This window comes from Salmo trutta, chromosome 18 (genome assembly GCF_901001165.1).
Source record: "Salmo trutta chromosome 18, fSalTru1.1, whole genome shotgun sequence".
In the NCBI taxonomy this organism is placed as follows: Eukaryota; Metazoa; Chordata; class Actinopteri; order Salmoniformes; family Salmonidae; genus Salmo; species Salmo trutta.
This window is the reverse complement of record NC_042974.1, coordinates 6,253,256-6,268,135: the sequence shown is the minus strand read 5'-3', so window position 1 is coordinate 6,268,135 and position 14,880 is coordinate 6,253,256. Positions and strand designations below refer to the sequence as shown.

General features: G+C 52.1%; 1 protein-coding gene across 2 annotated transcripts in view; it reads left to right on the top strand.

Annotated features, from left to right (window-relative positions):
- The window catches only part of col9a1b (collagen, type IX, alpha 1b), a 49,844-nt gene that overhangs the window by 15,885 nt on the left and 19,079 nt on the right, over positions 1–14,880 (top strand). For both annotated transcript variants that reach the window (XM_029697586.1, XM_029697587.1), the window contains 5 exons: positions 60–113; positions 433–477; positions 8,780–8,833; positions 8,923–8,976; positions 9,202–9,255. In XM_029697586.1, the coding sequence (XP_029553446.1) occupies positions 60–113; positions 433–477; positions 8,780–8,833; positions 8,923–8,976; positions 9,202–9,255 (261 nt within the window). The remainder of the gene's footprint in view (positions 1–59; positions 114–432; positions 478–8,779; positions 8,834–8,922; positions 8,977–9,201; positions 9,256–14,880) is intronic.

Below are 14,880 nucleotides of genomic sequence, written 5' to 3'. Positions count from 1 at the left end.
AGATTACAATTGTGATGTCAACATTTCATCTTAACTCACATAACGCTCTTTCTCCACAGGGCACCATTGGCAAGGCTGGGTCTCCTGGGGAGGTGGGGCTTCAGGGACTTCCTGTAAGTATGACCTTTGACCTCACACTAACAGGTGTTCTGATTGGTTGCGCCTGTGTAAACCTCCTCTGCCTCCTGTATTATAATCCTGATGTGAAATAACATAATAATAATAACATGAGATTATTGTTTCTGATTGACAACCACCATTGTGTAGGTTTTTTTGTTTTACAAACATTTGAGATTTTCATGTTTTCAACAACATCTTTGAAATGGATAATAAATGGATGACTGGTTTGGTCAGATGTATTCTAGGTATTTACATGATAATTCTTGTTACTGTAGATTGATTTTGATTGACACTATTGTGTTTACTCTCTAGGGATTACCTGGTTCTCCTGGCTCTAAAGGAACTGGTGGAGAGAAGGTAGGTGTCATAGAGATCATACAAAAATAGTATTCTAATTCCTAATTCACCCACAATGCACCACTTACATCAATTAATCTACAGCCAATATGCATTACTATGTGCAATAAACTCAACCCATTTGACAAATAGAGCTAATCTATGTCAATGAGGAGCTGCATCTGGATAAGAGCATGGGTACACTGACCTGACTGTCCTTACCTGACCTGACTGTCCTGACACTGACCCGACTGTCCTGACCTGGCCTGACTGTCCTGACACTGACCTGACTGTCCTGAAACTGACCTGACTGTCCTGACACTGACCTGACTGTCCTGACCTGTCCTGAAACTGACCTGACTGTCCTGACACTGATCTGACTGACACTGACCTGACTGTCCTGATCTGACCTGACTGTCCTGACCTGGCCTGACTGTCCTGACTGTCCTGAAACTGACCTGACTGTCCTGACACTGATCTGACTGACACTGACCTGACTGTCCTGATCTGGCCTGACTGTCCTGACACTGACCTGACTGTTCTGACACTGACCTGACTGTTCTGACACTGAAACTGAAACTGACCTGACTGTTCTGACACTGACCTGACCTGACTGTCCTGACATTGACCTTACTGACCTGACCTGACCTGACCTGACTGTCCTGACACTGACTGACCTGACCTGACCTGTCCTGACCTGACTGTCCTGACACTGACCTGACTGTCCTGATCTGGCCTGACTGTCCTGACACTGACCTGACTGTTCTGACACTGACCTGACTGTTCTGACACTGAAACTGAAACTGACCTGACTGTTCTGACACTGACCTGACCTGACTGTCCTGACACTGACCTGACTGTCCCATATATTCTATATGTGTAGGGAAGTATTTAAACACTTGCTTAGGTCCAACCTCTGATCTTTCCAAGCATTTTTTATATGCTAAAACAGGATAAAAATGGTAAGAAAAATAAGAAAACATATCAAATCATACCACTGACCTGACCTGACTGTCCTGATACTGACCTGGCCTGACTGTTCTGACACTGACCTGACTGTCCTGACACTGACCTGACCTGACTGTCCTGACACTGACCTGACTGTCCTGACACTGACCTGACTGACACTGACCTGACTGTCCTGACACTGACCTGGCCTGACTGTTCTGACACTGACCTGACTGTCCTGACACTGACCTGACTGACACTGACCTGACTGTCCTGACCTGGCCTGACTGTCCTGACACTGACCTGACTGTCCTGACACTGACCTGACTGTCCTGACACTGACCTGGCCTGACTGTTCTGACACTGACCTGACTGTCCTGACACTGATCTGACTGACACTGACCTGACTGTCCTGACACTGACCTGACTGTCCTGACCTGACCTGACCTGACTGTCCTGACACTGACCTGACTGTCCTGACACTGACCTGACTGTCCTGATCTGGCCTGACTGTCCTGACACTGACCTGACTGTTCTGACACTGACCTGACTGTTCTGACACTGAAACTGAAACTGACCTGACTGTTCTGACACTGACCTGACCTGACTGTCCTGACATTGACCTGACTGTCCTGACATTGACCTGACTGTCCTGACACTGACTGACCTGACCTGACCTGTCCTGACCTGACCTGACTGTCCTGACACTGACCTGACTGTCCTGACACTGACCTGACTGTCCCATATATTCTACATGTGTAGGGAAGTATTTAAACACTTGCTTAGGTCCAACCTCTGATCTTTCCAAGCATTTTTTATATGCTAAAACAGGATAAAAATTGTAAGAAAAATAAGAAAACATATCAAATCATACTACTGACACTGACCTGACCTGACTGTCCTGACACTGACCTGGCCTGACTGTCCTGACACTGACCTGACCTGACTGTCCTGACACTGACCTGGCCTGACTGTCCTGACACTGACCTGGCCTGACTGTCCTGACACTGACCTGACTGTCCTGACACTGACCTGACTGTCCTGACACTGACCTGACCTGACTGTCCTGACACTGACCTGACTGTTCTGACACTGACCTGACCTGACTGTCCTGATCTGACTGTCCTGACACTGACCTGACCTGACTGTTCTGACACTGACCTGACTGTCCTGACACTGACCTGACTGTCCTGACCTGACCTGACTGTCCTGACACTGACCTGACTGTCCTGATCTGGCCTGACTGTCCTGACACTGACCTGACTGTTCTGACACTGACCTGACCTGACTGTCCTGACACTGACCTGACTGTCCCATATATTCTATATGTGTAGGGAAGTAATTAAACACTTGCTTAGGTCCAACCTCTGATCTTTCCAAGCATTTTTTATATGCTAAAACAGGATAAAAATTGTAAGAAAAATAAGAAAACATATCAAATCATACTACTGACACTGACCTGACCTGACTGTCCTGATACTGACCTGGCCTGACTGTTCTGACACTGACCTGACTGTCCTGACACTGACCTGACTGTCCTGACACTGACCTGACCTGACTGTCCTGACACTGACCTGACTGTCCTGACACTGACCTGACTGACACTGACCTGACTGTCCTGACACTGACCTGACTGTCCTGACACTGACCTGGCCTGACTGTTCTGACACTGACCTGACTGTCCTGACACTGACCTGACTGACACTGACCTGACTGTCCTGACCTGGCCTGACTGTCCTGACACTGACCTGACTGTCCTGACACTGACCTGACTGTCCTGACACTGACCTGGCCTGACTGTCCTGACACTGACCTGACTGTCCTGACACTGATCTGACTGACACTGACCTGACTGTCCTGACACTGACCTGACTGTCCTGACCTGACCTGACTGTCCTGACACTGACCTGACTGTCCTGACACTGACCTGACTGTCCTGATCTGGCCTGACTGTCCTGACACTGACCTGACTGTTCTGACACTGAACTGACTGTTCTGACACTGAAACTGAAACTGACCTGACTGTTCTGACACTGACCTGACCTGACTGTCCTGACATTGACCTGACTGTCCTGACATTGACCTGACTGTCCTGACACTGACTGACCTGACCTGACCTGTCCTGACCTGACCTGACTGTCCTGACACTGACCTGACTGTCCTGACACTGACCTGACTGTCCCATATATTCTACATGTGTAGGGAAGTATTTAAACACTTGCTTAGGTCCAACCTCTGATCTTTCCAAGCATTTTTTATATGCTAAAACAGGATAAAAATTGTAAGAAAAATAAGAAAACATATCAAATCATACTACTGACACTGACCTGACCTGACTGTCCTGACACTGACCTGACCTGACTGTCCTGACACTGACCTGACTGTCCTGACACTGACCTGACCTGACTGTCCTGACACTGACCTGACTGTTCTGACACTGACCTGACCTGACTGTTCTGATCTGACTGTCCTGACACTGACCTGACATGACTGTTCTGACACTGACCTGACTGTCCTGACACTGACCTGACTGTCCTGACCTGACCTGACTGTCCTGACACTGACCTGACTGTCCTGATCTGGCCTGACTGTCCTGACACTGACCTGACTGTTCTGACACTGACCTGACCTGACTGTCCTGACACTGACCTGACTGTCCCATATATTCTATATGTGTAGGGAAGTAATTAAACACTTGCTTAGGTCCAACCTCTGATCTTTCCAAGCATTTTTTATATGCTAAAACAGGATAAAAATTGTAAGAAAAATAAGAAAACATATCAAATCATACTACTGACACTGACCTGACCTGACTGTCCTGATACTGACCTGGCCTGACTGTTCTGACACTGACCTGACTGTCCTGACACTGACCTGACTGTCCTGACACTGACCTGACCTGACTGTCCTGACACTGACCTGACTGTCCTGACACTGACCTGACTGACACTGACCTGACTGTCCTGACACTGACCTGACTGTCCTGACACTGACCTGGCCTGACTGTTCTGACACTGACCTGACTGTCCTGACACTGACCTGACTGACACTGACCTGACTGTCCTGACCTGGCCTGACTGTCCTGACACTGACCTGACTGTCCTGACACTGACCTGACTGTCCTGACACTGACCTGGCCTGACTGTCCTGACACTGACCTGACTGTCCTGACACTGATCTGACTGACACTGACCTGACTGTCCTGACACTGACCTGACTGTCCTGACCTGACCTGACTGTCCTGACACTGACCTGACTGTCCTGACACTGACCTGACTGTCCTGATCTGGCCTGACTGTCCTGACACTGACCTGACTGTTCTGACACTGACCTGACTGTTCTGACACTGAAACTGAAACTGACCTGACTGTTCTGACACTGACCTGACCTGACTGTCCTGACATTGACCTGACTGTCCTGACATTGACCTGACTGTCCTGACACTGACTGACCTGACCTGACCTGTCCTGACCTGACTGTCCTGACACTGACCTGACTGTCCTGACACTGACCTGACTGTCCCATATATTCTACATGTGTAGGGAAGTATTTAAACACTTGCTTAGGTCCAACCTCTGATCTTTCCAAGCATTTTTTATATGCTAAAACAGGATAAAAATTGTAAGAAAAATAAGAAAACATATCAAATCATACTACTGACACTGACCTGACCTGACTGTCCTGATACTGACCTGGCCTGACTGTTCTGACACTGACCTGACTGTCCTGACACTGACCTGGCCTGACTGTCCTGACACTGACCTGACCTGACTGTCCTGACACTGACCTGGCCTGACTGTCCTGACACTGACCTGGCCTGACCTGGTCTGTCCTGACCTACACTGACCTGACTGTCCTGACACTGACCTGACTGTCCTGACACTGACCTGACCTGACTGTCCTGACACTGACCTGACTGTTCTGACACTGACCTGACCTGACTGTCCTGATCTGACTGTCCTGACACTGACCTGACCTGACTGTTCTGACACTGACCTGACTGTCCTGACACTGACCTGACTGTCCTGACCTGACCTGACTGTCCTGACACTGACCTGACCTGACTGTCCTGACACTGACCTGACTGACCTGACCTGACCTGACTGTCCTGACACTGACCTGGCCTGACTGTCCTGACACTGACCTGACCTGACTGTCCTGACACTGACCTGGCCTGACTGTCCTGACACTGACCTGGCCTGACTGTCCTGACACTGACCTGACTGTCCTGACACTGACCTGACTGTCCTGACACTGACCTGACCTGACTGTCCTGACACTGACCTGACTGTTCTGACACTGACCTGACCTGACTGTCCTGATCTGACTGTCCTGACACTGACCTGACCTGACTGTTCTGACACTGACCTGACTGTCCTGACACTGACCTGACTGTCCTGACCTGACCTGACTGTCCTGACACTGACCTGACTGTCCTGACACTGACCTGACTGTCCTGACCTGACCTGACTGTCCTGACACTGACCTGACCTGACTGTCCTGACACTGACCTGACTGACCTGACCTGACTGTCCTGACACTGACCTGGCCTGACTGTCCTGACACTGACCTGACTGTCCTGACACTGACCTGACTGTCCTGATCTGGCCTGACTGTCCTGACACTGACCTGACTGTTCTGACACTGACCTGACTGTTCTGACACTGAAACTGAAACTAACCTGACTGTTCTGACACTGACCTGACCTGACTGTCCTGACATTGACCTGACTGTCCTGACATTGACCTGACTGTCCTGACACTGACTGACCTGACCTGACCTGTCCTGACCTGACCTGACTGTCCTGACACTGACCTGACTGTCCCATATATTCTATATGTGTAGGGAAGTATTTAAACACTTGCTTAGGTCCAACCTCTGATCTTTCCAAGTATTTTTTATATGCTAAAACAGGATAAAAATTGTAAGAAAAATAAGAAAACATATCAAATCATACTACTGACACTGACCTGACCTGACTGTCCTGACACTGACCTGGCCTGACTGTCCTGACACTGACCTGACCTGACTGTCCTGACCTGACCTGGCCTGACTGTCCTGACACTGACCTGGCCTGACTGTCCTGACACTGACCTGACTGTCCTGACACTGACCTGACTGTCCTGACACTGACCTGACCTGACTGTCCTGACACTGACCTGACTGTTCTGACACTGACCTGACCTGACTGTCCTGATCTGACTGTCCTGACACTGACCTGACCTGACTGTTCTGACACTGACCTGACTGTCCTGACACTGACCTGACTGTCCTGACCTGACCTGACTGTCCTGACACTGACCTGACCTGACTGTCCTGACACTGACCTGACTGTCCTGACCTGACCTGACTGTCCTGACACTGACCTAACCTGACTGTCCTGACACTGACCTGACTGTCCTGACCTGACCTGACTGTCCTGACACTGACCTGGCCTGACTGTCCTGACACTGACCTGACTGTTCTGACACTGACCTGACTGTTCTGACACTGAAACTGAAACTAACCTGACTGTTCTGACACTGACCTGACCTGACTGTCCTGACATTGACCTGACTGTCCCTGACATTGACCTGACGGTCCTGACACTGACCTGACCTGACCCTGACCTGTCCTGACCTGACCTGACTGTCCTGACACTGACCTGACTGTCCTGACACTGACCTGACTGTCCCATATATTCTACATGTGTAGGGAAGTATTTAAACACTTGCTTAGGTCCAACCTCTGATCTTTCCAAGTATTTTTTATATGCTAAAACAGGATAAAAATTGTAAGAAAAATAAGAAAACATATCAAATCATACTACTGACACTGACCTGACCTGACTGTCCTGATACTGACCTGGCTGACTGTCCTGACACTGACCTGCCTGACTGTCCTGACACTGACCTGACCTGACTGTCCTGACACTGACCTGGCTTGACTGTCCTGACACTGACCTGGCTGACTGTCCCTGACACTGACCTGACTGTCCTGACACTGACCTGACTGTCCTGACACTGACCTGACCTGACTGTCCGACACTGACCTGACTGTTCTGACACTGACCGGACCTGACTGTCCTGATCTGACTGTCCTGACACTGACCTGACCTGACTGTTCTGACACTGACCTGACTGTCCCTGACACTGACCTGACTGTCCTGACCTGACCTGACTGTCCTGACACTGACCTGACTGTCCTGACCTGACCTGACTGTCCTGACACTGACCTGACTGTCCTGACACTGACCTGACTGTCCTGACCTGACCTGACTGTCCTGACACTGACCTGGCCTGACTGTCCTGACACTGACCTGGCCTGACTGTCCTGACACTGACCTGACTGTCCTGACACGACCTGATGTCCTGACACTGACCTGACTGTTCTGACACTGACCTGACCTGACTGTCCTGATCTGACTGTCCTGACACTGACCTGACCTGACTGTTCTGACACTGACCTGACTGTCCTGACACTGACCTGACTGTCCTGACACTGACCTGACTGTCCTGACCTGACCTGACTGTCCTGACACTGACCTGACCTGACTGTCCTGACACTGACCTGACTGTCCTGACCTGACCTGACTGTCCTGACACTGACCTGACCTGACTGTCCTGACACTGACCTGACTGTCCTGACCTGACCTGACTTTCCTGACACTGACCTGACTGTTCTGACACTGACCTGACTGTCCTGACACTGACCTGACTGTCCTGACACTAACCTGACCTGACTGTCCTGACACTGACCTGACTGTCCTGACACTGACCTGACTGTCCTGACACTGACCTGGCTGTCCTGACACTAACCTGGCTGTCCTGACACTGACCTGACTGTCCTGACCTGACCTGACTGTCCTGACACTGACCTGACTGTCCTGACACTGACCTGACTGTCCTTACACTGACCTGACTGTCCTGACACTAACCTGACCTGACTGTCCTGACACTAACCTGACTGTCCTGACACTGACCTGACTGTCCTGACACTAACCTGACTGTCCTGACACTGACCTGACTGTCCTGACACTGACCTGACTGTCCTGACACTGACCTGACTGTCCTGACACTGACCTGACTGTCCTGACACTAACCTGACCTGACTGTCCTGACACTGACCTGACTGTCCTGACACTAACCTGACTGTCCTGACAGTAACCTGACTGGTTAACCTGACCTGACTGTCCTGACTGGTTAACCTGACCTTCTCTCTGCAAGTCTATGGGCCAAATGTCCCAAATCAGGGATGAAAATATCTGCACATTGGACCAGGTTCCTGGTTAGTTGTGTCATCCAAGTCTGTTGACAGACACTACGATACCATGCTATGGTACGTGTATCTGTCCTCCAGAGATTATGACACGTCTGTTTCTGTTGCTCTATTTCAGGGTAGTTCTGGAGAGGCAGGTCTTCTTGGAACAATGGGATCTGCTGGTAAAACAGTAAGTCCAAATCAAATCCACGTTCATTTAAAATGCATTTCAAGTTGTCCATACAGTAACAACCTGTCCACTGTGATGTCTCTGTGTAGGGAGACCAAGGCAAAGCAGGAGATCTAGGACCCATTGGACCCATTGGCGGACCAGTGAGTATCCAGTCAGTTATTATATTTCCCAGCAGGCAAAGCTGTTTTTATGACGCCATCACAACCAGACTACAACTGGTAGTAATTTGGTTACAAGGATGTCAGTGATGTCACTGCAACCAGGTTTGCCCTCTGGGTTCCATTTTAATGTCATTTATCGTGCATTAATGTGTAATAAAACACGCCTCTTCTTCTCTCTTGTAATTTCCTTTGACATCTCTCTAGGGAGACAGAGGAGAACAAGGACCAGGCGGTCCACCGGGCAAACCAGGAGCCAGGGTGAGGTATTGTTGTTGTTGTTGTCTGGTTGCTGTGTGATGCTGTGTGTCTTCGTGCCAGGTATAATATGAGGATTAATGAAAGGAAACATACTTTGTAACAATGACTCAATGATGACAACGTTAGGCTGGAACACCAAGATGCTTCTCAGAGAAAGAGCGAGAGAGAGAGAGAGAGAGAGAGAGAGAGAGACTGAAACAAAGAGAAGATGAAGAATGAGAAAAAGAAGAGAAAGAGAGGGGGAGTGTGGACCTGGCTGTGGGTACAGAGAGTGTGGACCAGGCTGTGGTTACAGAGAGTGTGGACCTGGCTGTGGTTACAGAGAGTGTGGACCTGGCTGTGGTTACAGAGAGTGTGGACCTGGCTGTGGGTACAGAGAGTGTGGACCTGGCTGTGGTTACAGAGAGGGTGGACCTGGCTGGTGGTTACAGAGAGTGTGGACCTGGCTGTGGTTACAGAGAGTGTGGACCTGACCTGGCTGTGGTTACAGAGAGTGTGGACCTGGCTGTGGGTACAGAGAGTGTGGACCTGGCTGTGGTTACAGAGAGTGTGGACCTGGCTGTGGTTACAGAGAGTGTGGACCTGGCTGTGGTTACAGAGAGTGTGGACCTGGCTGTGGTTACAGAGAGTGTGGACCTGGCTGTGGTTACAGAGAGTGTGGACCTAGGCTGTGGTTACAGAGGAGTGTGGACCTGGCTGTGGTTACAGAGAGTGTGGACCAGGCTGTGGTTACAGAGAGTGTGGACCTGGCTGTGGTCAGAGAGTGTGGACCAGGCTGTGGTTACAGAGAGTGTGGACCTGGCTGTGGTTACAGAGAGTGTGGACCATGGCTGTGGTTACAGAGAGTGTGGACCGGCTGTGGTTACAGAGGTGTGACCCTGGCTGTGGTTACAGAGGAGTGTGGACCGGCCTGTGGTTACAGAGAGTGTGGACCTGGGCTGTGGTTACAGAGAGTGTGGACCTGGCTGTGGTTACAGAGAGTGGTGGACCTGGCTGTGGTTACAGAGAGTGTGGACCTGGCTGTGGTTACAGAGAGTGTGGACCTGGCTGTGGTTACAGAGAGTGTGGACCACCTGGCTGTGGTTACAGAGAGTGTGGACCTGGCTGTGGTTACAGAGAGTGTGGACCTGGCTGTGGTTACAGAGAGTGTGGACCAGGCTGTGGTTACAGAGAGTGTGGACCTGGCTGTGGTTACAGAGAGTGTGGACCTGGCTGTGGTTACAGAGAGTGTGGACCTGGCTGTGGTTACAGAGAGTGTGGACCAGGCTGTGGTTACAGAGAGTGTGGACCTGGCTGTGGTTACAGAGAGTGTGGACCAGGCTGTGGTTACAGAGAGTGTGGACCTGGCTGTGGTTACAGAGAGTGTGGACCTGGCTGTGGTTACAGAGAGTGTGGACCTGGCTGTGGGTACAGAGAGTGTGGACCTGGCTGTGGGTACAGAGAGTGTGGACCTGGCTGTGGTTACAGAGAGTGTGGACCTGGCTGTGGCTTACAGAGAGTGTGGACCTGGGCTGTGGTTACAGAGAGTGTGGACCTGGCTGTGGTTACAGAGAGTGGTGGACCTGGCTGTGGGTTACAGAGAGTGTGGACCTGGCTGTGGTTACAGAGAGTGTGGACCTGGCTGTGGTTACAGAGAGTGTGGACCTGGCGTGGTCCTGGCTGGGTTACAGAGAGGGTGGACCTGGCTGTGGTTACAGAGAGTGTGGACCTGGCTGTGGTTACAGAGTTGTGTGGACCTGGCTGTGGTTACAGAGAGTGTGGACCTGGCTGTGGTTACAGAGAGTGTGGACCTGGCTGTGGGTACAGAGAGTGTGGACCTGGCTGTGGTTACAGAGAGTGTGGACCTGGCTGTGGGTACAGAGAGTGTGGACCTGGCTGTGGTTACAGAGAGTGTGGACCTGGCTGTGGGTACGAGAGGAGTGTGGACCTGGCTGTGGTTACAGAGAGTTGTGGACCTGGCTGTGGGTACAGAGAGTGTGGACCTGGCTGTGGTTACAGAGAGTGTGGACCAGGGCTGTGGTTACAGAGAGTGTGGACCTGGCTGTGGTTACAGAGAGTGTGGACCTGGCTGTGGGTACAGAGAGTGTGGACCTGGCTGTGGTTACAGAGAGTGTGGACCTGGCTGTGGTTACAGAGAGTGTGGACCTGGCTGTGGTTACAGAGGAGTGTGGACCTGGCTGTGGTTACAGAGAGTGTGGACCTGGCTGTGGTTACAGAGAGTGTGGACCTGGCTGTGGTTACAGAGAGTGTGGACCTGGCTGTGGTTACAGAGAGTGTGGACCACCTGGCTGTGGTTACAGAGAGTGTGGACCTGGCTGTGGTTACAGAGAGTGTGGACCTGGCTGTGGTTACAGAGAGTGTGGACCTGGCTGTGGTTACAGAGAGTGTGGACCTGGCTGTGGTTACAGAGAGTGTGGACCTGGCTGTGGTTCCAGAGAGTGTGGACCTGGCTGTGGTTACAGAGAGTGTGGACCTGGCTGTGGTTACAGAGAGTGTGGACCTGGCTGTGGTTACAGAGAGTGTGGACCTGGCTGTGGTTACAGAGAGTGTGGACCACCTGGCTGTGGCTAGGGCTGTGGTTACAGAGAGTTGGGACCTGGCTGTGGTTACAGAGAGTGTGGAACCTGGCTTGGTTACAGAGAGGTGGACCCCTGGCTGTGGTTACAGAGAGTGTGGACTGGCTGTGGTTACAGAGAGTGTGGACCTGGCTGGGTTACAGAGAGTGTGGACCTGGCTTGTGGTTACAGAGAGTGTGGACCTGGCTGTGGTTACAGAGAGTGTGGACCTGGCTGTGGTTACAGAGAGTGTGGACCTGGCTGTGGTTACAGAGAGTGTGGACCTGGCTGTGGTTACAGAGAGTGTGGACCTGGCTGTGGGTACAGAGAGTGTGGACCTGGCTGTGGGTACAGAGAGGGTGGACCTGGCTGTGGGTACAGAGAGTGTGGACCTGGCTGTGGGTACAGAGAGTGTGGACCTGGCTGTGGTTACAGAGAGTGTGGGCCTGGCTGTGGTTACAGAGAGTTGGACCTGGCGTGGTTACAGAGAGTGTGGACCTGGCTGTGGTTACAGAGAGTGTGGACCTGGCTGTGGTTACAGAGAGTGTGGACCTGGCTGTGGTTACAGAGAGTGTGGACCAGGCTGTGGTTACAGAGAGTGTGGACCAGGCTGTGGTTACAGAGAGTGTGGACCTGGCTGTGGTTACAGAGAGTGTGGACCTGGCTGTGGTTACAGAGAGTGTGGACCTGGCTGTGGGTACAGAGAGTGTGGACCAGGCTGTGGTTACAGAGAGTGTGGACCTGGCTGTGGTTACAGAGAGTGTGGACCTGGCTGTGGTTACAGAGAGTGTGGACCTGGCTGTGGTTACAGAGAGTGGGACCTGGCTGTGGGTACAGAGAGTGTGGACCAGGCTGTGGTTACAGAGAGTGTGGACCTGGCTGTGGTTACAGAGAGTGTGGACCTGGCTGTGGTTACAGAGAGTGTGGACCTGGCTGTGGGTACAGAGAGTGTGGACCTGGCTGTGGTTACAGAGAGTGTGGACCTGGCTGTGGTTACAGAGAGTGTGGACCTGGCTGTGGTTACAGAGAGTGGACCTGGCTGTGGTTACAGAGAGTGTGCGACCTGGCTGTGGTTACAGAGAGTGTGGACCTGGCTGTGGTTCGGAGTGTGGACCTGCTGTGGTTACAGAGAGTGTGGACCTGGCTGTCGGTTACAGAGAGTGTGGACCTGGCTGTGGTTACAGAGAGGTGTGGACCACTGGCCTGTGGTTACAGAGAGTGTGGACACCTGGCTGTGGTTACAGAGAGTGTGGCCCACCTGGCCGTGGTTACAGAGAGTTGTGCGACCACCTGACTTGTGGTTACAGAGAGGTGACCACCGGCCGGGTACAGAGAGTGTGGACCTGGTGGTTACAGAGAGTGTGAGACCACCTGGCCGTGGCTTACAGAGAGTGTGGACCCCTGGCCGTGGTTACAGAGATGTGTGGACCTGCTGTGGTTACAGAGAGTGTGGACCTGGCTGTGGTTACAGAGACGTAGCTGGACCTGGCCTGTGTGGACCTGGCTGTGTAAGAGGTGTGGACCTGGTGTGGTTACAAGAGAGTGTGGACCTGGCTGTGGTTACAGAGAGTGTGGACCACCTGGCTGTGGTTACAGAGAGTGTGGACCTGGCTGTGGTTACAGAGAGTGTGGACCAGGCTGTGGTTACAGAGAGTGTGGACCACCTGGCTGTGGTTACAGAGAGTGTGGACCTGGCTGTGGTTACAGAGAGTGTGGACCTGGCTGTGGGTACAGAGAGTGTGGACCTGGCTGTGGGTACAGAGAGTGTGGACCTGGCTGTGGTTACAGAGAGTGTGGACCTGGCTGTGGTTACAGAGAGTGTGGACCTGGCTGTGGGTACAGAGAGTGTGGACCTGGCTGCTGGTTACAGAGAGGTGTGGACCTGGCGTGGTTACAGAGAGTGTGGACCTGGCTGTGGTTACAGAGAGTGTGGACCTGGCTGTGGGTACAGAGAGTGTGGACCATGGCTGTGGTACAGAGAGTGTGGACCTGGCTGTGGTACAGAGAGTGTGGACCTGGCTGTGGTTACAGAGAGTGTGGACCTGGCTGTGGTTACGAGAGTGTGGTACCTGACCAATGGCTGTGGTAGTACAGAGAGTGTGGACCTGGCTGTGGGTACAGAGAGTGTGGACCTGGCTGTGGTTACAGAGAGTGTGGACCTGGCCGTGTGGTTACAGAGAGTGTGGACCTGGCTGTGGTTACAGAGAGTGGGACCTGCTTGGTTACAGAGAGTGTGGACCTGGCTGTGGTTACAGAGAGTGTGGACCTGGCTGTGGTTACAGAGAGTGTGGACCTGGCTGTGGTTACAGAGAGTGTGGACCTGGCTGTGGTTACAGAGAGTGTGGACCACCTGGCTGTGGTTACAGAGAGTGTGGACCTGGCTGTGGTTACAGAGAGTGTGGACCTGGCTGTGGTTACAGAGAGTGGGGACCTGGCTGTGGTTACAGAGAGTGTGGACCTGGCTGTGGTTACAGAGAGTGTGGGACCTGCTGGGTTACAGAGAGTGTGGACCTGGCTGTGGTTACAGAGAGTGTGGACCCTGGCTGTGGTTACAGAGAGTGTGGACCACCTGGCTGTGGTTACAGAGAGTGTGGACCACCTGGCTGTGGTTACAGAGAGTGTGGACCTGGCTGTGGTTACAGAGAGTGTGGACCTGGCTGTGGTTACAGAGAGTGTGGACCACCTGGCTGTGGTTACAGAGAGTGTGGACCTGGCTGTGGTTACAGAGAGTGTGGACCTGGCTGTGGTTACAGAGAGTGTGGACCTGGCTGTGGTTACAGAGAGTGTGGACCTGGCTGTGGTTACAGAGAGTGTGGACCTGGCTGTGGTTACAGAGAGTGTGGACCTGGCTGTGGTTACAGAGAGTGTGGACCTGGCTGTGGTTACAGAGAGTGTGGACCTGGCTGTGGGTACAGAGAGTGTGGACCTGGCTGTGGGTACAGAGAGTGTGGACCTGGCTGTGGGTACAGAGAGTGTGGACCTGGCTGTGGGTACAGAGAGAGTGTGACCTGGCTGTGGTTACAGAGGTGTGGGCCTGGCTGTGGTACAGAGAGTGTGGACCTGGCTGTGG